At 41.0% G+C, this 24,565-nt stretch overlaps 1 protein-coding gene across 2 annotated transcripts in view; it reads left to right on the top strand.

Moving 5' to 3' along the window:
- The first annotated feature begins 2,411 nt into the window (after nt 1-2,411).
- Nucleotides 2,412-24,565, top strand: part of DMGDH (dimethylglycine dehydrogenase) — a 65,914-nt gene continuing 43,760 nt past the window's right edge. Inside the window, exons 1-5 of one of the 2 annotated variants that reach the window (XM_059175318.1) lie at nt 2,412-2,490; nt 4,109-4,283; nt 12,153-12,251; nt 14,442-14,606; nt 17,916-18,120. In XM_059175318.1, the coding sequence (XP_059031301.1) occupies nt 4,224-4,283; nt 12,153-12,251; nt 14,442-14,606; nt 17,916-18,120 (529 nt within the window). In that variant the 5' untranslated portion in view covers nt 2,412-2,490; nt 4,109-4,223. Of the gene's footprint in view, nt 2,491-3,098; nt 3,200-4,108; nt 4,284-12,152; nt 12,252-14,441; nt 14,607-17,915; nt 18,121-24,565 lie in introns of those variants that run through there. The other variant, XM_059175317.1, reaches the window with a different exon arrangement.

The raw sequence follows: 24,565 nt of genomic DNA, 5'->3' as shown, positions 1-24,565 counted from the left end.
TTGTTCTGCCTAAGGCCAAACACCCTCCTTTCCTGCATCTATCACCTGTATTGCACGATCTGATTACCTTCCCGTCTCCTCTGTTTGGCTTTAAAATGCTTCTCCTCTAACACCCCTTGTCCTCCACGCTATTTGTTATTTTCCACAAATAAGTGAAACCATATGATAATTGACTCTCTCTGCTTGACTTATTTCACTCAGCTTAATCTCTTCCAGTCCCATCCATGTTGCTACAAAAATTGGGTATTCATCCTTTCTGATGGAGGCATAATACCCCATAGTGTATATGGACCACATCTTCCTTATCCATTCGTCCGTTGAAGGGCATCTTGGTTCTTTCCATAGTTTGGCGACTGTGGCCATTGCTGCTATAAACATTGGGGTACAGATGGCCCTTCTTTTCACGACATCTATATCTTTGGGGTGAGTCATGAGAGACTATGGACTCTGAAAAACAATCTGAGGGGTTTGAAGTGGTGGGGGTGTGGGAGGTTGGGGTACCAGGTGGTGGGTATTATAGAGGGCACGGATTGCATGGAGCACTGGGTGTGGTGAAAAAATAATGAATACTGTTTTTCTGAAAATAAATTGAAAAAATAAATAAAATGCTTGCGGTTCAGGTGACAGATCTCATTGGTCTCTCTTCCTACCACCGCATACGGCAGCTCACCAAGAGTAGGCCCTTCATAAACTGTGCCAAGAGTTAGCAGACAGGGAAGACTTTTGAAAATGTCTCTTGTTTCATAAGTGCTGCAAGTCTGGTCCTGAAGAGGGGAAAAAATAGCACTCTAGAACAGAAAATTAGCTAAGGTTTTAAGAAAATGACAGGGCTTATTTTTATTGTATCCTCGTGATAACAAGTCAAGGCATTTTGATCTGTTACCTAGATATTTGTCCAAAATTTCAAATTTTGCCCATTTTTTAAACAGCCATTAGTAAAATAACCACATCATCAAGATTTGAATTCAGAGCATCTTTTAGTTTCTCCTTCACTACTCTATTTACCACCTCAATTAATTACTACACCAGGAGGATCTAAAGACAGCACTAGTATGACAGAGGACTGTGGAAAACACAGATCACTGTAAATTTACTTTCAGTACATTTCTATTTTCATTCCATTCTGTCCTTCATTTTGGCAGTGACTCTGCCTCAGAGCTGACAGTGAGCTCCGAGAAGCATTTCTTCTTCGTTTTTGCAGACCTCAGTCTCTAGACTTCTGGATTTAAGGTCTGGCTCCCGGGTGCCTCTGTTCACACACAGAAGAGCAGACCAACTTCACCCTCTGGCGGGAGGCTACCAGGCATCCATTCTGCCTGAAGCAGCCACTAGGACTGCTCTTGGGGATTAATGAGGCTACTCTTCACCTCCCCCTGCCCCTGTCCCCTGTGGCAATCAAATGAATTCTTAAGATGTACCTGTTAGCTGACAGGAGAGGTGATATTAGGTGATTTCCACTAACATTTTAACTCTTGGGTACACATTAGATGGGTTATCATATGATACTCTTGGTGTTACAAGAGCAGGGGCTGGGAAGAAATTGGACAGGGACAATATATTTTAAAAATCTTTTTTTAAAAATGAGCTCAAGGTGAGCACAGTATTACAGAAAATTTAGAGGAAGAAATCAGCACAATGTCTTTATCTTTTTATTAAGCTCATTTTCTTCAATGCCCATATTTTACTTTCATAATCAGAAAAACATATCCAAAGATTTTTTCATTAATTGTTAAACCCATGTTGCATATCTTATGTAATTATCACCATTATTATTTCCTTCCTTGCACTGCATATATAAATATTTTTAGGTAGTTGAGATCAGTCCATGACAAAGTGTAACTCCTTTCATAAGGTAACATTGCCAAAGCAGTTTGCTTGTTCCCATACTTAGCTTCTTAATTGGCTGCCCAATAAGTTGGTAAGTGGATGCACCTTTATTTAGGGAGCCCACCGTGGTTGGGCTTCTTGGTTATTCCTAACTTTTTATTATAAATAGATTAGTGATTCACATTTCCACGCCTATATAGCTGCTCCCTTCCCCACCCTCACTGAATTTTGGGGCACAGGTGGGTTGCTTTGAGGGATCCTGGAGATGTCCTGCGTCCAAGTTCATGCCTTTCTTAATTTTGTTTTGTCATCCCTTCTCCTCAACAAGCACACACCCAGCAGAGAAGCAGGGCGGGGTAGGGCGCGATGGGGCGGGGTGGGGTGGGAATGAGGCTCACAGTTGGTGAGCAGATGGGGAATGAAGCCTGGAGAAGGGGCCAGGAAGACCCATGTGACTCATCAGAGGAGTCAGAGGAGGCCGAGCCCCTCCAAACCACCTTACTTACACCCACCTACCTGCGCCCCCCCCCGGGACTGGTTTCAGGCCAGCCCCTCGCTTGCAGGGCCAGGCCGCCACCCTTCCCAAAACATGAGGGAACCGAGCTCTGGGGCCAATTGACCAGAAGAAGACCTGACGGTGTTGGTGGGCTGAGGATAGAAAATGTAAGCATGGCCCCTGAATCCAAAACTGGACTTCACCTCCCCCTGCCCCCCACACTTAACCGTGGAGTAGAATGGGGTGACCTTGAGCTAGTTGCCTGACTCTCTGGGCCTCAGTTTCCTCATCTGAAAAATGGGAATAATCGTGAAAACGAGATAATTTGCGTAAAGCAGCATGGGGCGCCGGGTTAGGGCTCCATAAATGCTACCTGAAATTGTTATCTAATCCTGTCGCCAAGGTGGTATTGTCACCCCCGGCAACTGGCGATCGCGGAAACCCAGGCGCGGAGCCGTCTAAGTTCCCAGCCAAGAGCTGAGGTGGGGTTTGAACTTCAGGCACCGAGAGCCCTGTGGTCCGCGGGGCTGCATACCTCGCCGACGCCCGGAAACTCACCTTTTTGGCCCCGGGGACTCCGGCCGGTGCCATCGCGCCGCGACTGTGAGGGCGCCGAGTCCGGGAGAGCGCGCCAGCCCTGGAGCCCGCCCCTCGCCCCGGGGGAGGGTTCTCCCTCTCAGCGGAGCGGCCGGCCCCGCCGCCCCAGGGTTTCGGCTGACCGGCTGGCCTCGGAGCTGGTGCCCGCGACCTCGGCCTCGGCCTCCCTGGCCTCGCCATGCTCCGCTCGGGCGCACAGCGGCTGCGGGGCCTCCGGCTGCAGAGCCTCCCGCTGCGGGGCTCCCCCGGCCGCCCGCGCTTAGCCTGCGGCCGCCAAGGGTGAGTGGAGGCCCGGCGAGTGCCGAGGCCCGAGGCTGGGTGGCTGCGGGGTGGGAGCGAGGGCCTGAGGCAGTGTGCAGGGTCAGGGGCGCTTTGGCGTCCAAGAAGTGGGTGTTTGGATTTCTTCTAGATTTCTCTGTTTTCTTTTACATGCACCCACATACAAAGTGAAATCGTATTCAAGGGTTCCCAGTGCGAAGCCACTCCTACCCCCATCTTTTCCCCTAGTCAGCTGTTAACAGTGTCCTCTGAATCCCACCCCCCCCCCATCCTCTGTGTATAAGCAAACAGGGGTGTATATATATATTCCCCTTCTCCTTAATTACACCTTGCTTTTCACAGTGTGTCTTGGAGAAGTTCACGATCCAGCTAGGAAGAAAGTCATGCAAATACATATATTGAACCACTGACCAATAATTATAAAATGAGAGAAGAACATGAGCAGTGAGGAAATTAAGTGAGAAAGTAACATTTTACTCCACTTGTCTCTTCAGCCTGGAACACAGTGGGTGGAGGAAGAGATCCAAGGTTTAATAGAAGCTAATCATCACGTTGATTAGGGGTTTTCATGGAATAAAATGATTATAAGTGTGTTCTTTAAGTAGACTGAGAAAAATTATTCTCTAGATCCTTTGGAAATTTAAAAAAAAAAAAAGTCACATTCAATTCTTTAGTTCTGTTAGTTTCAATGGACCAGAATTATACGGAATGGGGCTCACATGCCTCCTCTTCCTTCCCGGAACCAGGTTGCATCAGTCAGGATTTAGATGTCCTAAATGATTAAAGCAGCACTATGCCAACCTCCCAGGCACTGTTAAGATATTAGAGAAACCAGGAGGAACACATGAGTCAGTAAACTATAGCTACGACTGCCTGGGAAAACTACCATTTAAAAAAATTGTCTTCCAGAGAGGAGAACCCACCCTTATCTGCAGAAACAAGATGGAAAGACAGAGCAGAAACTGTGATCATTGGAGGCGGCTGCGTTGGTGTGAGTCTGGCTTATCATCTCGCCAAAGCGGGGATGAAAGATGTGGTCCTCCTGGAAAAATCCGAGCTCACAGCTGGATCTACCTGGCACGCAGTAAGAAAAGCACCTCGAAACCATCCCAGGCACTGAACCGTGTACCAGGGCAATCACTCTTCTTCCCCCTTAGAACTCCCCACTTCGACTCTGTAGAGCACGTTTCCTTTCAGTCGTGTTGGAAGGTGCAATTACAATTTAGTTGGTGTACTTCCAGGGCATGATCAATATTTTTAATGTCTTTTTCTTGGACATGTGGTTTCCGGATTCAACCCTGGCTCCGCCATTTTCTACCCAGCTGACTTGGGACCTGTTACTTAAGCTTCCATTCCTGCCGGGCAGAAAGGGGCCATCGACAGCACCTACCCAAAAGGGTTGTGACGAAGGTTGAGTTAATATGTGTAAAGTTATTAAACACATGGTAAATGTTTAGCAAGTGTTAGCTTTTGTGTGGAAAGATCCTGGCTGCCTGATCTCAAACATAGCAGGAGACCTTTCCCTAAACTCCCCTCACCTGGGTTTCGTGGTCCTTTTGCTTTTATGTATGATTTTAATTCCACACTGCGAGTCGGCAGCTTGGCTTCATGAAGTTGAGAACTATGAGGGCTGGGAACATGCGACATTGTTTTCAAAAGTGTTGTCTAAATAGACACATAGCCCAGGCAACCGGAAGTATTTAATGATATACATAATTGTTCCTGTGCTACACAGTAATTGGGCTGAAATGGAAAGTTGCTCAGGTAAAGGAAGTGATTGACACTTCTCTCATACCAGTATGTCATCCCAATGATTTCTGAAGTCAGCTAAGGATGGGAGAGGAAGTTTTGGTGACTGTCAGTACAAATCTCTTTTGGAGAAAGGGTTGAGCAGTGTTAGCTATGGCTCATCATCCCTTTGTGTCTCTAGTTTTCCTCTGCTGAGACAAGAGGGAACCCTGCTCTTTGGGGACTCTTGAATCTCGGACCCGCTCTAGGTTTGGGGGTTGTCAAGTACTGAAAGGGCTGCCTGTCTCGTGCTGAGATTAGGGGAGAGCGCAGCTCAGATTTAGGCCCAGTTGGGTCCAGCATCCCAGTGATCGCATAGTGGATGGAGACTCATGGATGGAGACTTCTGGAAAAGTCGTGCCAAGCCCAGCTCCTCTCCCCCTGTCTCCTTTCCCTCCAATCCCCTCATCCTTCAGTCTGAGCAGGAGGTGCAGGCACCTGGTTCTCCCTCAGTGCTCTTTCAGAGCCTTTGCAGGCACACTGGCTCTTGTCCCTCAGCTCACTTCCTCCTACCTGCAGAGAAGGGTCTCTCCAACACTCCTGGCTCTACCCCCCTCCCTGAACTAGACTTTTCGAGGTGACTTCATATTGTCATACCGGAGGAAGCCTGCATTTCTCCTGTGGCTCTCCTGTAACTTCTCCTTAGTGGCCATTTGCTCATTCTTTCAACATTAGTCGCTGAGAGCCTGTATTGGGTTCAGGCCAGTCCTATTCTAGGAGATGAGGACCCAACAGGGAAAAATGAATGCCTGCACCCGCAGAGCCACATTCTGTGTGGCAGACAGAGAACACACAAGCAATGCTTGAGAGTAATCAGTGCCATGAAGAAGAGGAAGGTGGGGTAAGGGGATGAAGGACAATGGAATGGAGGAGTCAGGACGCTACTTCAAGGAGGTGATGCCTCAGCACAGACCGGGAAGAAGTGAGCAAGGGTGTGGTGAGGCTGTCCAGGTAAGGGCATGTAGGCAGGGGGAAATTGAGGCAAATGGAGATATTCTGAGAGAGAGGCTTACACCCTTTTAAGACTTCTGGATGGTTAAGGAGGGCATGTATTTCAGTATTTTAATTACAGATTTATCATTTATATTTGTTTGATTTGATGTGGCCCATGTTTTACAATAGATTATTGGACTCCCTGCATTATTACGTCTTGGACAGCCTGTGAACGAACACTCAAAAAAGCAACATACTCCTAACCTGAGTTTTTTCAGGAGACGTGGGCAAAGTTCTTAAGATGATAGCTTCTTGTTAAATGTTAACTGTGCAGAATAATTTCTCCTTAACCAGAGAGATACCAGAGTGAGTGGGAAAGGCATGCTCCTACTTTATGCTCTACAGTTTACAAAAAAGAGACCCGGGCAGTGTGAGCTCAACATGGACTCAGGCATCAGGAGCCAGATTATTTGACCCCCTGGGGATAAAGGAAAAAGCAACATGAAGAAGTTCCACATATTCGGAATTTTTAACGCAGAGAAGTATAAGTATTTGGAGCAGATTTGGGAATGTGGAAGGCTGGGGAGCCAGCTAAAGGGGCAGATTACAAAAATCCAGGCAGCATCACTGAAACATGACACATGCTCAAGGTTAAACGTATCTGTAAAGTGCAGGAATCAAATACTTATGGAGGAAGGCACAGCTTGCAAAATGAATATTAAAAATGGAGTCACAAATCCCCAAATCCTGAGGCTTTGCTGTATTTTAACAAGACTGCTTTGTCAGCAGGTGCCACGACTACCAATTTAGAACATTTCATGTAGGATGGAGGGAAAGGGGAGAGGATGGAGGGAGAAGCAGCTCTGGAGCATGGGGCGCCCAGGAGAGAAAGTCCTTGGGGATGGTGACGAAGTGAATATTCTGGAGAACTAAGGACTGAAGATCTAAAGATGCACAGTGATCCATTCGGGGTGGAGGGAGACAATACTAGAACTTTCTATTCATTTTCATCTAAAACTGTAACAAAGAAATTAAGCTTTACTGGTCTTTACAAATAGCCTTCACTTGTGATGCGGGTGACATACTGGGTATGATTCCAAGGTCGGCACCACAAAGGAGGCACTCCTGTACTTTGTTTTTCTTTAGTCTACATGACATAATGTGGATCAGGTGCTATAGAGAATCACTGTTGTGATGAATTGAATGGAAACAGGGCTTTAAATAATACAATTTGTGATGAAAGGGAGAGGGAATGAACTTGAAAGTGTTGTACCACATCTCATACAATAATTTAAAGGGTTGTGAAACAAAATTTTTCTTTCTTTTTTTTTTTTTAAAGATTTTATTTATTTATTTGGCAGAGAGTAGAGAGATCACAAGTAGGCAGAGAAGCAGGCAGAGAGAGGGGGTGGGGGGGTTGGGAGGAGAAGCAGGCTCCCTGCTGAGCAGAGAGCCCGATGTGGGGCTCGATCCCAGGACCTTGGGATCATGACCTGAGCTGAAGGCAGAGGCTTTAACCCACTGAGCCACTCAGGTGCCCCCCAAATTTTTCTTTTACAAAAAGACAAGTGTCCTAAATCTAGTGACCTTTGTAGTGATGAAAATGGCTGCCAGTCATTTCCAGATAAACATTAAAAAAAAAAAAAAAAAAAGGATGCAAGCTGTCCTTTCAAAGTAAAGATGATATTTTAAGTGAGAAATAACTGCTTTCTGCAAAATAGTCCTTTTGGGAAGAGAGCATTTTGAAAAGAGATGTTTTGAAATGTTGGCATCATTATTAGATTTTTCTGGCCAAAATGATATGTATCTAGAAAAATCTCATATATATATACAAGAGATAAATTTTTCAACACATCTAAGATTTTTCCAAATGATGAGTTTCAGTGGGACTTGTACCCATATATTTAAAATATAAAAATGCGGTGACTTCCAATTAGCTCATAAAACAACTGCTGGACAAGAGTACATGAAAGGTGACTAGTCAGTCAAGTTTCAACAGAAACGTTTGTGTAGGTGATGATGGGGGGGAAGAGGTGGGGTCACGATGCACAGAGTACAGCCAAGAAAGTGCCCTTTTTCTGCTCAGACCTTTGTATCATTCATAGCTAGCTTACCCAGCTAGCATAGCCATTCAGTTTCAAAATAAAAGAAACTGGGATTAAGCCTTCAAGTTGCTGCTTTACCAAGGCTAACCCTATATATATTTCAGTAATAAAGCACATTATTCACATAGCTTTGGTAAAAGTTTAATAAATCAGTTGACTATTCAAGCTATTCTATATAATAAACTTTACATAATTCTATATAATATATATAATATAGCATTATATATCTATATTATATATTTAATTTCATTTATATTTAATTATATAGTATAATAATTTAAGTTGTTTTATAATTCTATGTAATAAACTTCAAAAGCACAAAAGCTTTTTTACATAAGTAAATTTTAAAAATTCATAAGCTTTTCTACACAATAAACAATAAAATTATTTAAAATATTTAACTCATTTCATGTTGTTTTTGTATGTTTTATGATTTCTGTTACAAATAGTAATACGGGGTGCCTGGGTGGCTCAGTCATTAAGCATCTGTCTTCAGCTCAGGTCATGATCTCAGGGTCTGAGGATTGAGCCTGGCATCAGGCTCCCTGCTCAATGGGGAGCCTGCTTCTCCTGCTCCCCGTGCTTGTATGTTCTTTCTCTCTGTCAAAAACAAAAACAAAAACAAAACTTAAAAAAACACAAATAATAATACTATTCATATGTCATGTGAGAACAAGGAAATCCACATATTTTAGTGGGTGTGTTTAAATTTTTTTATCCATGTGTGTGTCTGGACCGCCTGGCTTATGTAATGGCTTGAGGTCAGTCACTGGGCTTTTTTGAGGTTGTAGAGGCTCGTGAAAGAGAGGGCAGGCTTATTAGAGAAAGATCATCACTAGCTTTAGAGATAATTGATGATTTCTCAAATGCCATCATTCCTTTACTACTCATTCATTGTTAGCCTACTGTAAGGAAGAACTTTTTCTTCTTCCTGACAGAGTATTTATTTATTTGTTTAATCAATAAGAACTCATAATTCTAATTTCATTCAAAGAGTTATAGTTCTTAATGATTTTTAATAATTTTGTTTCCTCAAATCAAAGGTAGGCCCTTTCCTGTTCTCCCTATAAACTTGTGACCATTCTAGTATCTTCTCTCTCTCTCTCTCTTTTTTTTTTTAAGATTTATTTAATTATTTTAGAGGTTGGAGAGGGTCAGAGTGAGTGAGAGAGAGAGAGCAAGAGAAAGAAGATATCACACTGAGTGTGGAGCCTGACTTGAGGCTCAATCCCATGATCCTGAGATCCTGACCTGAGCAGAAATCAAGAGTTGGAGGCTTAACAAGAGTCTGAGGCTTTTCTCTTGGTTCTTATGTCTTTCTTGAAATGCTTTGGCATTTAATCCTATGCTCTTGATTTCATTGTTTCATATATGAAAGTTTCACGACTTCAGTCAAGCTATAAAATCTTGAAGGATAAGAACAGTGCGTTCAGGGAACCTGGGTGGCACAGTCAGTTAAGCGTCTGATTTCAGCTCAGGTCATGATCTCAGGGTCCTGGGATCCACTCCTGCATGGCTCCTGGCTCAGCAGGGAGCGGCTTCTCCCCCTCCCTCAGCCCCTCCCCAACTTGTGCTTTCTTTCTCTCAAATAAATGAATCTTAAAAAAACACAATGTTTTCCCCTTCAAAATTTCTATTTACTATATTCTTTCTGAATCCCAGAATAGAAACACAGTGTTCCCTAAACAGAGTTCATTGGGCTAAATGTCTTAAATAACAATTTTACAAAAACAAACCCATGTGACTTTTTCAGATAAAAGATTATTAATTCATAAATGAAACGAGATGGGATCGGGAGGGAGACAAACCATAAGAGACTCTTAATCTCACAAAACAAACTGAGGGTTGCTGGGGGGAGGGGGTTTGGGAGAAGGGGGTGGGGTTATGGACATTGGGGAGGGTGTGTGCTATGGTGAGTGCTGTGAGGTGTGTAAACCTGGTGATTCACAGACCTGCACCCCGGGGATAAAAATACATTATATGTTTATAAAAAAATTTAAAAACTTAATTAAAAAGATGATTAATTCATAATTCTATTAAAATAGCTTTCTGGGGAAGGGAAGAGGACTGATATAGTGTAGATAGACAATTTTCTGGTGGTCTGATTTATTCTAAGTTAAGCTCAGAGGATCTTGAGTAAATGGTGAATGGAACCCTACACCAGGGCTTGTGAATATCATTTTTTTCCTAACTGATGAGAGATCTATGGAAGACATGCCTAGCAGACACCTGAAGGCTAGGGATTCTCCATTATTGATCTAGAAAAGCTCATATGCACACTGATACTAAGGAGAGTGGGATATTTGAAAGGGAAAGAGCCTGACCCACACTTCCTTCTAAGCCCTGTCAGGGTTTTTCTAAAAAAAAAAAAAAAAAAAAAAAAAGCTGTGCATGTGTCTAAATGCTTGAACAAGTACCTGACAGAAGCCCTAGGGTTCTGATCCGTAAAGGATGACACTGAGGAACTTCAAATGGAGTGCTTTTGAGTTTGGGAGAACCACATATTTACCACTATCATAGAAGAACCTTATAAATCCTCCCAAACAGATTTTATTTGGAACAGATTGTGTTCTGATGAGCTTTCTAGGATAAATTAGCTATAAAATGGGGCTCCATGTTCCAAGATTCATTGTTTATGTACCACAAAAAGGAAAAAAAAAACACAAAAAACAAAACGGGGCCCCAGATACTTAATTTAGAGAAGCTGCTTCATAGAATTGCTTAGAATTCTTTTTTTGGATACTACATTGCATCTGCCAGAGTTAATAAAAGGGGTTTTTGGCATGCTACTATTTAGATATTTTTTTTGTGAGAGTAATTCATAAGTGTTTATTCAGCAAATATTTGTGGGGTACAATCTATGTGTTCATCAGACAGGTTAAGCTTCAACAAAAATCTCTTCACCAACTAGCCAGGCTCTCATTCTCAGGAATTTTCCAATTCTTGAATTTTGGAAATTTCAGGAAAGAGAACAGGAGGGCTATTCCATTTAAGAGATTGGTGGGGATTGGGTCAAGTAAAATTTTGCTGGTCCATGCTCCTCCTCCTTATGGGAACACAGGATTTGTTGGTTTGGGTCCATACTGTATGCCACCCCTCCCCACATATTCTTCCTAACAGCATACATCCCTGAACTTCTCATCTAAATCATCCCCTTTATGAACCTATGAACATTCTTTCCTTAGTAACTTTTAGGGACTTGCCATATATGTTCATTGCCTGACTTCCCATTACCTACATGGTTCAAATTGCCCATGAGTCTTATGCCCAGCTCTGCTCAAGCTGGAACTGATGTGTTCTGATCCCAAAAGAATGGCTGGTGCCTCCTGGTTTCTTGCCAGTAATAAAGTCCTGCTTAACAGATAAACTACTTAAACGTAGAGAATGTTGTTGGCAAGGATGTTGATGAAAAAGAACCCTTGTGCACTGTTGGAGGGAGTGTAAATTGGTGCAGCCACAATAGAAAACAGCATTATTTGCAATAGCCCAGTTTTGGAAGCAACCCAGATAAAAGGATAAAGATCTTTTACACAGCTGAAATCTTTTATAAAATCTTTTTATCTTTTTAAAATCTTTTAAAAAAATCTTTTATACAGCGGAATATTAATCAGCCATAAAAAGGGATGAAATCTTCATTTCTGTCAATGTGAATGGACCTGGAGGGTATTATACTAAGTGAAGTAAGTCAGATGGAGAAAGACAGATAACATATGGTTTCACTTAATGTAGAATCTAGAAAAAAATGAATAAACAAACAAAAAGAAGAAACAGATTCATAAATACACAAAACAAACTGTTGGTTTCCAGAAAGGAGTGGAGTGGAGGGCGGGGGGGATAGGCAAAAGGGATAAAAGAAAGTGAGAGATAGAAGCTTCCAGATTATGGAATAAGAGGTGGGGTAAAAGGTACTGCATAGGGAATATAGTCAGTGGTATTGTAATCGTGTTATATGGTGACAGATGGGAGCTACACTTGTGATGAACATAGCATAATGTCGAGTTGTTGAATCCCTATGTTACACATGAAACTGGTGTAACACTGTATGTCAGTCTACTCAAATAAAACATTTTAGAGAATGTTATTATTATTTTGTTTATTTAGTATTTTCTTTCCTTTCCTCTTTCAAGGCAGGTTTAACAACTTACTTTCATCCTGGCATAAACTTGAAGAAGATACATTATGATAGCATCAAACTTTATGAGAAATTGGAAGAAGAAACTGGACAGGTAAATGCATGTAACTTGAAATTGTCTTTTAGGTCGATTTCTCAGAAATACGTAGGATTTCTGAAGAAGTTGGACATACCGTCATTAAAGCTGTGTGTAGTGACATTAATGGCATGTGAAATGTTTCACATGGTAGAGAAATCTGATGGGTGTTTCCGGTAAGAATCCCAAGTGTGCTTTACTATCCATTTAATTTTCTGAAGTACATTTCCCATGTAGTTAACCACTCTTCTTGATTTTTTTTTTTAAATGAGGAAATCATACAAAGAAGCTTTCAAAAATATCTTTAGTCAGTTACTATATCTAGAAACTAAGAAATCGGAGCGTTTCAGCAACTGGATTACAAAGGAGCCGAAGGCAATGCCTGCCAGATTGTCACACAGTTTTGAAAAGTACTCCACTAAAAGCCCTTCCCTTTTATTTTTATCTCTTCTCATACTTATTAGAGCTCTTAAAATAAAGTGGCCGGCAAAAACTATCTGTAGGCTAAGATAGGAACTTACTTAAATTTTTCATGTTATTTTCCTTGCCTGAAACTATCAAATGGCTCCCCACAGCTTGTAGGCCAAAGGCCAAAGGAGGAGAATCTTTATCAGCTGAGGCCTGCCTGCTTTCCGGCATTTTCTTTTGCCACTCTTTGCTACGTTCATAGGCTTCAGCTATTCTTAATTACATATATTTTTGAAATGTGCTGGGCTCTCAGCCTGAAACGACATCTTCTCAGATCCCATCTCAGTAATCACTCTCCACCCTTCCCCAAGGTCATCCCCCTTGAGAAGCTGTCCTTGACTTTCCACATCCACCAGTCAGGCCAGCTGAGGCAACATCTTTTGGTTCTAACAATATATATATTTTTTAAAGATTTTATTTATTTATTTGACAGAAAGAGAGTGAGCTCACAAGCAGGGGAGCAGCAGGTAGAAGGAGAGGGAGAAGGAGCCTCTCAGCTGAGCAAAGAGAGAGCAGAGAGACTCTATCCCAGGACCCTGGGATCATGACCTGAGCCAAAGGCAGATGCTGAACTGACTGAGGCTTCCAGGCACCCTATAACACAAATCACAAATCAATCTCTCTCTCTCTTTCTCTGTTGTGGTAGTTGCTTTACTGTTTGGTCTTCCTAGGGACTATGAGAAACTTGAGGGCAAGGAATCCATCTTTGATCTCTGTAACCCAACGCCCAGCTGAGTGCTTGGCCAACTGAAGGACTTCAGCGAATGTCAAATAAATGTGTGTTTCCATTCACGCTTAGCTCATCACTGCAACATTCTGATTCTTTATATTCCTTTTATTTTTAATTTAATTTTATTTCTTTTCAGTGTTCCAAAATTCATTGTTTATGGACCGCACCTAGTGCTCAGTGCAATACGTGCCCTTCAAAATACCCACCACCAGCTCACCTAACCCCCCACCCCAGACCCCTCCAAAACCCTCAGTTTGTTTCTCAGAGTCCACAGTCTCTCGTGGTTCGTCTCCCCCTCCGATTTCCACCATCTCACTTCTCCTCTCCATCTCCCAATGTTTTCCATGTTATCCCTTATGTTCCACAAGTAAGTGAAACCATATGATACTTGACTCTCTCTGCTTGTCTTATTTCACTCAGCATAATCTTTCCTTAGATCCTTTGTCTTTCTCATTTTCACAGGGTTTTCTTTTCCTCTTCCATGAACACTATCCCATGTTATTGTAATTATGCCTTCAGCTGTCTGCCTTTCACCCGCAGACTGTAAGCGCCTTGCCTGCAGGCTCTTTGCCTCCTGTTCACAGCAGCATCTCTGGGGCTTACCATAGGGTCGGACACAGAGGAGCCAGTGAGTAAGTAGTTGCTGCGTGAATGTCTTCTTGTAAGACACAAAGATTTTACATAGTTATCTCTTGCACCATAGGGTAAATCTCTTTTTTGTATGCTCGCATTTTTTTTTAAAGATTTTATGTATTTATTTGACAGAGAGAGATCACAAGTAGACAGAGAAAGAAAGAGGAGGAAGCAGGCTCCCTGTTGAGCAGAGAGCCCGATGCGGGACTTGATCTCAGGACCCTGAGATCATGACCTGAGCCGAAGGCAGCGGCTTAACCCACTGAGCCACCCAGGCGCCCAATGTATGCTCGCATTTTTATTGTGCTGCAGAGGAACCATGTTTGAATGCCAAATAACGATTTACTTATGTGTTTCTATTGCCATGTTTGTCACAGGTGGTGGGATTCCATCAGCCAGGTAGTATCAGAATTGCCACAACTCCCGTAAGGGTCGATGAATTTAAATATCAGATGACTCGGACTGGCTGGCATGCAACAGAACAGTATATTATTGGGCCTGAAAAAATTCAAGAGATGTTCCCTTTACTCAACATGAATAAGGTATTTATTTTCACCATTTGTTGACTTGAATTAGGATTATAAAAATTTACTTTGAGAAGTTTATTAAAGGTAGAAAAGCTTTGCGCACAGATTTGGAATGGCAAAATCAGATGATAAACACTGGAATCTGGGTATGTAATAGGTGAGCTATTATGTATGCTAAATGAAATATAAAAGCATAATGAAAAAATTTATTAGTTTTCCACCTGTGACAACCGAGGAGGCATTTTTATTACCTTTCTATTACTGCGTTCCCCAGATCTCAGGGTTTCCATACATAAACTTCTGTTTGAGAACCGCAGAGAGAATAATTATCTGGTATGATAAATATGCATTTGACAGGCTGTCTTATTAAAACTTTTTACAAAATCAAACTTAGAAGTGCCATCCTATGTTGCTTCACAAATATTACCGAGGTCTTAACTGTACTCCCAACAAGCTCTATGTCAGGTATTGATCTGGTTTTAACCAAACTTGGCTGAGAAAATCCACTTGGGAATTTAGTGGCTTTTTTTTTTTTTTTTTGGCTAAGCAATAATCCCATTTGGATAACAAGCATGACTAACACTATACAATACTGCAGCATAGATTTACATACCAGCTACTATGCTAGGCCCTTTATATGCATAATTTTACTTAATTTTCACAATAATGTTATACAATATATATTATTACTGCATAGGAAATTGCAGTTAAGATCATTTGCCTAAGGGGCGCCTGGGTGGCTCAGTGGGTTGAGCCACTGACCTCAGCTCAGGTCATGATCTCAGGGTCCTGGGATCGAGTCCCACGTTGGGCTTTCTGCTCAGCAGGGGGCCTGCTTCCCTTCTTCTCTCTCTGCCTCCCTCTCTGGCTACTTGTGATCTCTGTCTGTCAAATAAATAAATAAAATCTTAAAAAAAAAAAAAAAAAAGATCATTTACCTAATGGACTCAGGCTCATCCGGCTAGAAAGAGCAGAGACCTGAAGCCAGGTTCTGTCTCCATTGTGCACGCTATTCAAGTTTACCACCAGGTGGGGCTGGTGAGAGAAGGAGGAGCGTATGGTCCTCCTTAGAGACTACAGCAGGACCTGAACTGAACTGGGGTGGCACTTTGTATCATTGATCTGGGTGAGGGGCTGTTTGCCCTCGGGAGCCTATAGACGTTTAGATGTATAGGCATTCTCTTGTCTGTAGTTTTGTGTGATGACAGTGTGGTGACAGACTGAGTTGCACTGTCTGCATGGAAATTGCATCACTGTAAGGTTATGCATATTATCTGTTTATATGTTACTGTTGGAATGCTTTACTGGAAGTCCCCACCCTCACAGAGTTTTCTCAAAGGTATTAGGCAATGGAAACATGTGGGAAGAGTATTCTCTGCATCTGGGGGCAGGGTGCCAAATCAAATAGATAATGGGATTACTGCAGTGAGACATATCCATTATAAAACACCAACATGACATTTGGAAGTCTACAGTAATATGAATTCCATTAAAATCAAAATAAGTCTCTTGGACTAAAACTCTAAAAAGAGATTGGATTAGTAATCAAAAGCTGCCTACAAAGAAAAGACTGGGCCCAGACGGCTTCACTGGTAAATTCTACCAGACATTTAAAGAAGAATTAATACTAATCCTTCATAAACTTTTCCAAAAATAGAAGAGAACACTTCCCCAACTGATTCTAAGAGGCCAGTATTGCCCTGATACCAAAACCAGATAAAGACATCACAAGAAAAGAAAGGCAGGTGAATTATGTGAATATTGGTGCAAAAATCCTTAACTAGCAAACCGAATTTAGCAATATATAAAAAGAATAATGCAGTATGATCAGGTGGAATTTGTGCCAGGGATTCAGGGTTGATTTAACTTCTGAAAATCTGGGACACCTGGGTGACTCAGTGGGTGAAGCATCTGGCTTCCACTCAGGTCATGATCCCAGGGTCCTGGGATCGAGTCCTACATCGGCTCCCTGCTCAGCATAGAGTCTGCTTCTCTCTCTGCCTGCCCCTCCCCCAGCTTGTGCTCTCTCTGTCTCTCTGTCTCTGATAAATAAATAAAATCTTTAAAAAGTAACACTTGAAAATCAATCAGTGTAATGTGTCACATTAATAGAATACAGTACAAAAACACATGATCATTTCAATAGATGCAGAAGACAGTTGACAAAAGCTCTTTGATCGTATTGGGTACTTAGTAGATTTCTACTGAAATGAATGAGACCTAAATATAATACTGTACAGTGTTCCTCTATCAACTTGGTTCATCAGACTGTCATTCTTCTTTGTTTCCCCATGGCACCTAGCCTGATGGCCTACCGCAACATAGATATTCAAGCATTAGTTGTTGAATGACTAAGTCAAGTATACATTTTCCTGACACCTATATGCATTTAACATGTGAAGTTGTTAATAGTATTGAACAATGAAATATAAATAATTGACCAATTAGTATCAGACTGATTGCAAATGTCAGAAACTAAAATGGTAATGCTTAAACACGACAGAAGTTTCTCTTTCATTTAGGCAGTCCAGGATTTGAACGGTGGCTATTTTCCATGAAGATTTCAGGAGCCCAGTTGTCTTCTAGATCATTGCTCTGTCATTCCTAGGGTGTGTCTCTTCTGTTTTTAGTCCAAGATGGCAGCAGCTAGAGCTTTAGCCATCATGTTCTGCATTCCAGACAATAGGAAGGAGGCAGGACAAAGAAGGGACAAAGGGCATATGGTAGTGGTTTTGGGTTTTGTTTGTTTGTTTGTTTGTTTGTTTGCTTAAGTAGGCTTCATGCCCATTGTGGAGTCCAACTCGTGGCTTGAACTCAAGACCCTCACTGAGATCAACACCTCAGTTGAGATCAAGAGTCAGACAATTAACTGACTGAGCCACCTAGGTGCCCCATGCCAGTGTTTTCTAAAAAAATGATTCATGAAAGCTGCCACATGACACTTTCATTTGTATTTCACTGACCAAAACTTAGTAATACTTCTAGCTACCAGCTGGAACTAGTAACTGCCAACTATTGGAAATTGTTCTCGGTGGCTGTGTTTCTAAATAAACATTCAATTTCCATTACTGTGGGGGGCAGGGGAGAGAATGGATGTTGGAGACAGTTGCAAGCCTCTCTCAAAGAGCGTGTCTACTTAACACTCAGTGTGAGTCTTGCCCCTGCCTGAGCTTTGATAAAGGAAAAGGAAGGACAGACTGATCAATCTGATGCCATGATGCCCTTTTAAAGTCCAGTTTTACTAAACATTTCCTGGCAGGATACAGTTACACTGAATAATGGGTAAGTTTTTGTTCAGTATTGACTCTTTTATGATTAATTTAGGTTTTAGCTGGACTGTATAATCCTGGAGATGGTCATATTGATCCTTACTCTCTAACTATGGCCCTAGCTGCTGGGGCTAGGAAATATGGTGCCCTTCTAAAATATCCCGCCCCGGTGACTTCTCTGAAACCCAGGTCTGATGGAACATGGGATGTTGAAACGCCACAGGGATCTATGAGAGCGAATAGAGTTGTGAATGCTGCAGGTAAGCGTCATATATAATATATATATATCTTAAATTAATGGGTTCTTTCAAGTGGCCAGACATGTGACCAGAGTAAAGTTTTACACTATGCACATTGTTGGGCAATACTGTAATGTTCCCGAGATGGACATTTTGTCTGTTTCTAAGCTACAAAGCCCTGCCTCCATCACTTTGCTTTTGGCGTGTGATACCACTCTGCCCTTGGTAACGCATGGAAAGTTGGTGTTCTCGTCACCCTGTTTTCTTCTACTGCAGATCATGTTTTGTTACTTATACTGCTTTTTCTCTTCTGTGTTCGCTCTTTATTTACACTAATAATCAAAGTCTAGTGTGGAAATTTGTGAACATCCTTTTTGTTCTCAGTTTGCTTTTGGGGGCAGAGTTAATCATTTGTGTTCTCTCTCACCCATTTCTGATTAGGTTGACTCCAGTCAACCTAATTAGAAATGTTAATCAGGGTGCCTGGGTGGCTCAGTTGGTTAAGCAGCTGCCTCTGGTTCGGGTCATGATCTCAGGGCCCTGGGATCAAGCCCTGCATCAGGCTCTCTGCTTAGTAGGGAATCTGCTTCTCCCTCTGCCCCTCACACTACTCATGCTCTCTCTCGTCCATGTGTGCTCTCTCTCTCAAATAAATAAATAAATAAATAAGTCTTTAAAAAATATTTAACCTTTTTCCTTTCAGAACATTATTAAATATATTTCTCATATATATATATACACACACACACGTATATATATATGTACATATGAGTGTGTGTATATATATACAAATATGTATGTGTGTGTGTATATATATATATTTTTTTTTCTTTGTTACAACTTAGGCTCAGAGTAGTGTAGTCAAAAGGGATATTTGAGATAACAAGTCACTCATTTTCCACTGTGGAGACCAAGGTCCAGAAAGGTCATGTTACTTGGCAAAGTGACATAGTTAATGTTGGAGCCAGGACTTGGACCTGGGTTTTTGACTCCTGAGTTAATACACTTTCTAACAGGTCATTTACCTGTGATGTCATTTCCAACTGTCACACATATAAAAGTGAGTTCTTGTGCAAATGAAAATGCTTATGCAGTCTAAACTGGGCTAATAATTTGTATTTACCTGTAGTTCAGAGTGGTTAATTTAAAACCCAAAGTAAGCAGGAGGCAATAACTGATTTTCTTGTGGTCTGCTCTTTGAGTCATTGTTTAAATTATAAAATGAAAACAATCATTATTTATCAAGTGAAATGATATGTCCATGAAGACAGGTCAGAAACATGGACCCTTAAGTTCTTTCCTCTAAATTAGTGATTTTTGATTGATGTAATTTTTTTTAACAAAACATTTAGTGGTTCCAGAAAAGTCATGTCTTCAATATTTAAGAGTTTAAAATAGTATTTCTGAATTATCCTAATCCATGCCCCCCATTCGAAAAGCATAGAAATCTCAGGTTTTTTTCAATATCATTTGAAATTCAAAATAATGTTAAAGGACTTGACTAAAAAATAACAGCAAAGGCATAAAACATTGCTTTGTTTTTGAGCCTCACCCCTCACCCCCAATCCCTGAGACTCCCCCCCCACTACCTTCCTTAGGGACCATTGATCTAAATTCTGTTAGAAGATCTAAGATAATGATATAATTCATCTTTTTTTTCCCCATTTAGTAAGGACTCTTTCTAATCTTGCAACTTTATGGTCTCACAGATTTAGTCCCTAAAAACACTGGACCTTTTCTAGAGTGATAGCAAACTAAGCAAACTAAACAAACACACTCTGACCTCCATACCCACACCAGGGCAGACATCACAAATTGATCACTGCACTCATTTGAGATGCACTTGGGCATGTGCCCCCATTTCTGTCACCATAGTGCGTCAGGCAACCACTCCCAACTGATACTTTGAAAAATCACATAGAAGAAGTTATTTAACTCATTTATTTATCATTTTCTGAAAATAGTAAGCTTAGGTTTACATAATTCATTACTGCTGTAATAAATTTTTTCTTTACTGTGAGGAATAAGGAATCACTGAAGGTAAAGACAGAATAATTCTCAAGGAGATCTCACCTAAACAGTGAGTGTCCAGATGAAGTTTTCCATGCAGTTGCGAAATCTGGTGGTGTGATTGGGGGAGGGGAGGCAATGGCAGGAGGAAAACAAACCCTGGAGATTAGGTTGACGGTATAGCCCTGTGTTTACCACTACACGAAACCGAATTCCTGGGATTGTTCTCCCGGATGTCCTTCTTTGTCTTTTGCTCCTGAAACTTTTTATCCAGCCACATCTATGTCCTTTCCCATCCTCTGTTCTTGGTAATCCAGGCAGCTCCTTCTTTAAAAAAAAAAAAAAAAAAAGGATTTTATTTATTTGAGAGACAGAAACTGAGTGACAGAGTACAAGCTGGAGGAGGTGCATAGGGAGAGGGGGAAGCAGGCTCCCCACTGAGCAGAGACTCAGTGGGACTCAATCCCAGGACCCTGGGACCATGAACTGAGCCAAAGGTAGAGGCTTAACCCACTGAGCCACCCAGGCATCCTATAGGCAGCTCCTTCTTGAAAACTGTGTGAAGAACCATGCTGTCTCCATTTTCAATTCTTTATTTCATTCAGATCATATCTCTGGCCCATAATCTTGTTTTTTCGTTTCTTCCTCCATCTCTTCTCTTCCACTGGGTAGGAGTTACTGGAGGAAATCTAACTGATTGCATATTTGTCATCCATGGAAGGTATAGAAAGGTGTGTATTTAATTATTTGAGGTCTGTTTTCAAAAAAAAGTTTATTTAAAGTATAAAATCTCCCCAAAAGGTAAGTCTCAGTAACTGAGGGCAGAAGTTTGGGCATGCCTGCTTCTACAATTGAAGCTAAAGGAGATTCAATTTTATGAATAAAACAACCATCCACGGAAGGCATTGTGCTAACATGATTTGAGAAGGCATGGCTGATGAAATGTATCCCAGAGTTACTCAGTGAGACCAGGATGTTTCACAAATTCAAGCAAGGCCTTCAGGCCAGCTCTGAAATCTAATTAGAGTAACCAGGATATAGACTTGGAAAAGATATAAATACCACTATTATCTACTCAATTGAACCATAGTCTGCTAGGCGTTTCTTTATATGAAGTCATAACAGAAGGCAGCTGAATCTTCAGGATATTCATGAAAAGGGAAGTCTAAAAGTAAAAAATAGGTCTGTTTGCTGATGTGTCTCCACGACAGTCTAGGGCAGTGGGATTCTCTGGCCCAGAAACACATGTATTCCCAACCCTGTGACTGAGTAGATTACTCCTTTGTAAAATGGAGATAATAGTGCCCATCTCAAAAAGTTGTTATGATCAGTAAATGAACTAATAACGTAGAGCTTACAGAACAGAATCAATACCACATAGTAAGCAATAAAAAAAATTAAGTGTAATAATTATGATTCTAGGTATTTCTTTGAAAGCCTTATCCGTGCCACCTCCCTCCCAACCCGCCCCCCATTCCGGGAAGACTAGCATCAGTTACTATGACCTCTAGGTACAGGCTTTAAGATTACCCACCTCCTTTCACTTGCTGTGTGGTCATACAGCACCCATTATGCCGGTACATTTGGTTCTCAAGATAACAGGTGTAAGAATCACCAGAGGCCATTTCCCAGACTTGAGAAGAAATCTAACTGAAGTGGTCTGAGTGGGGATTCAGAGCTGTATTTTAAATAAATGCTGTGGGTTCTGCTTCAGACGGTCTAAAAAACAAACAAACAAACAAACAACAACAAAACTTTAGAGAAACACTACTACGTAGATGTTCCTACAGGAAAGAGAATGTAGTAACATTATTCTTGAGCAAGCAGAGCTGAAAAACAGTTTCACACATTCCTAGCATCTCGGGATGAAGTCGATTATCCTGTCTTTGCTACCTGAAGCTTTTAAAACTTGCTTCATTCTACCTACCTAATGTGTAGCTCAGGGGCATGAACAGAAACAATTTGTTATGATGTAAGCCTTTCCTCTGTGTGGTGAAGAATGTTTCTCTTTACTTCATTTCTAATTGACTCATTAAGCCTGAGATAACTTGTAAGCTTTACTTAAGAATTTTCCTAACATGGTAAATCAGAAATATGATTGGATCATGCCAACATGAAGCCCAGGGTTCAGTCAAAAAAGAATTGCTTAATTTTGCCTGATACTCTTGCATCAAAGAATGTCACTGTATAAACCATTATCATCACTGCATAAACGATCTTACACAAGTAAACTTGTCTGTGAAACTTCGCTCTTTGTTTGAAGTCCATTTCTATTAATCATTGCATTTTTTTTAAAAAAATGGAAGAGATTTCCAATAACATTGTTATTGACCCTTCAATTGTTTCTCAGGTTGAAATGGTCGATTTTAGTGATTCTTCCTTATTTGTCTCTCTTACCTCTGAACTTGGTGGGTGGATGATGTAGCAAGAGTTGAAGTGTAATCCTGCCAGGTTTAGGTTAATTTTCATGACAAAGAGAGGAAGAAAATACCAACAAACAGCACCACTATAGGGTAAAACAGCATAGAGCTTGTGATAGAGTTCAAAATCATAGAACTCTAGAATACCTATGTGTTTGTTTCACTGTATTTTAATGATCAAGTGCATTAATAAGCAAGCAATTAGACTCAGAAGTTCATAAATATGTTTGACTAGGACAGAATTTATTTTCTTCAATTTATGTTTTTAATTGAAACAAGTGTATTGAGGATACTGTAGTAGTTTTAATTGCCAGGCTAAATATTTTAGGTTTTTTTCATATTTTAAATCTGCTAGAGTTGCATATAACTAGGATATATGGCTTTCCTGTATTTTCCTGCAAAGTCCTGACATTGGAAATTCACATCTTCCCTCTGATAAAAATAAATTAAATCTGTAAATTATTCAAAGACCAATAAGAGACTCTAATGCCCACAGGTATGATTTTTGGTTTGCAAATAGGCATCCATTTATGGGGCTATTAAACAAGTAAGGCCAATTTAGCCATTAGGCCAGAACAAAACAACAGGACACAAGGATGATGTTTAGATAGTTAAATAGAAATAAGTTTGCAGGGGCACCTGGATGGCTCAGTTGGTTAAAGCGACTGCCTTCGGCTCAGGTCATGATCCTGGAGTCCTGGGATCAAGTCCCACATCAGACTCCCTGCTCAGCAGGGAGTCTGCTTCTCCGGCTGATCTCTCTCCTCTCGTGCTTGCTCTCTCTCTCTCTCTCTCAAATAAATAAATAAAATCATTTTTAAAAAATTAAAAAAAAAAGAAACAAGTTTGGACACAGAGAGTACATAGTCTGGGTTCCCAGACTGATTCATAATTGATAATTCTGTATCTAGCCCTGAATCTCATAATGATAGAGCCTCCAGAACTCATTATTAGATGCCTAAAAAAAAAACAAAAACAGAAGCAGAAATGGTTAAAAATTAAGAGTGCATCCTCTAAAGAAATAACCTGAATAAGATTCTCTTATGATCATTTGAACAATTACTCAAAATTATTATGAAGTGAACAAGCAACTAGAACTTCTTCTGCCCAAATAATCCACTAATGGGTCAGGTGACACCACTTCCCTGCTCTAGAATCATTCTAGATTCTGAAATACCTTTACGTAAATAAAGCTGTCTTCGATTTTTTTTTTTTTTTTTTGTCTTAGATTTTTAAAATAAAGTCTTTTCATTGCAAGAAAACCAGTAAAGTGCGACAATTCCAGAGTCTCCCGGTGGGACCTTGGGCATGTCTCTTTCCTTCTCTGGACTTTAGTTCCATATCTGTATACAGAATCAAGGGTACTTTGAGCCACAATTTCATTCCTTCTTTTACAAAGTAAAAATACCATTCATCCCCATGGGTAAGACAATCCAACACACACTGGAAAGTGAGGTACACTCTCATACGGGAAGTCCTGCCCACCTAGGAGCCCTTTCTGTTTTTCTGTGGCTCCTCATCCCTCCCTACTCTGGACTCCTGGTTCCTTCATGCCCTTTGCAGGAAAGGATCTTACAAATGTATTCTAACTAAACTTGTACAATAACAGATAAAACTTACTGTGCGCTCTCTCCCAAAGTATATACGTTTTCAAATTTTAAGTTAAGACCACAATTCTGTATTTGTAGAACCTTAGGTATCAGTAACTTGGGGAGAGGAGGGCCTGGAGGATGAGGGGGGGACTGACTTTCAGGGCTTTCTTATGCATAATTATTATGTTGATCACACTGGGCCCCTTATCACTTAATCAGCGCTCTTTCAGGAACAGGGTCAGTCCATTACTGTCTTTCTGATCAACATTTGTACATTTTATATAATTGGGTTGTTTATGTTCCCCTTCAAATAAATTCGTTTTTGTTGCTGTTTGCCTGACTGCCTCTGCTTATGGGCAAAATCTTTTTTTTTTTTTTTCTTTTGAGTAAACTCTTAGATGATAGATAACTTTAAAACACTGGGGCAGGGTAGAATACTGTCTT

This window comes from Mustela lutreola, chromosome 5 (genome assembly GCF_030435805.1).
Source record: "Mustela lutreola isolate mMusLut2 chromosome 5, mMusLut2.pri, whole genome shotgun sequence".
NCBI classification, from domain to species: domain Eukaryota; kingdom Metazoa; phylum Chordata; class Mammalia; order Carnivora; family Mustelidae; genus Mustela; species Mustela lutreola.
The sequence above is the reverse complement of the archived record's forward strand: the minus strand, read 5'-3'. Positions and strand labels throughout refer to the sequence as shown.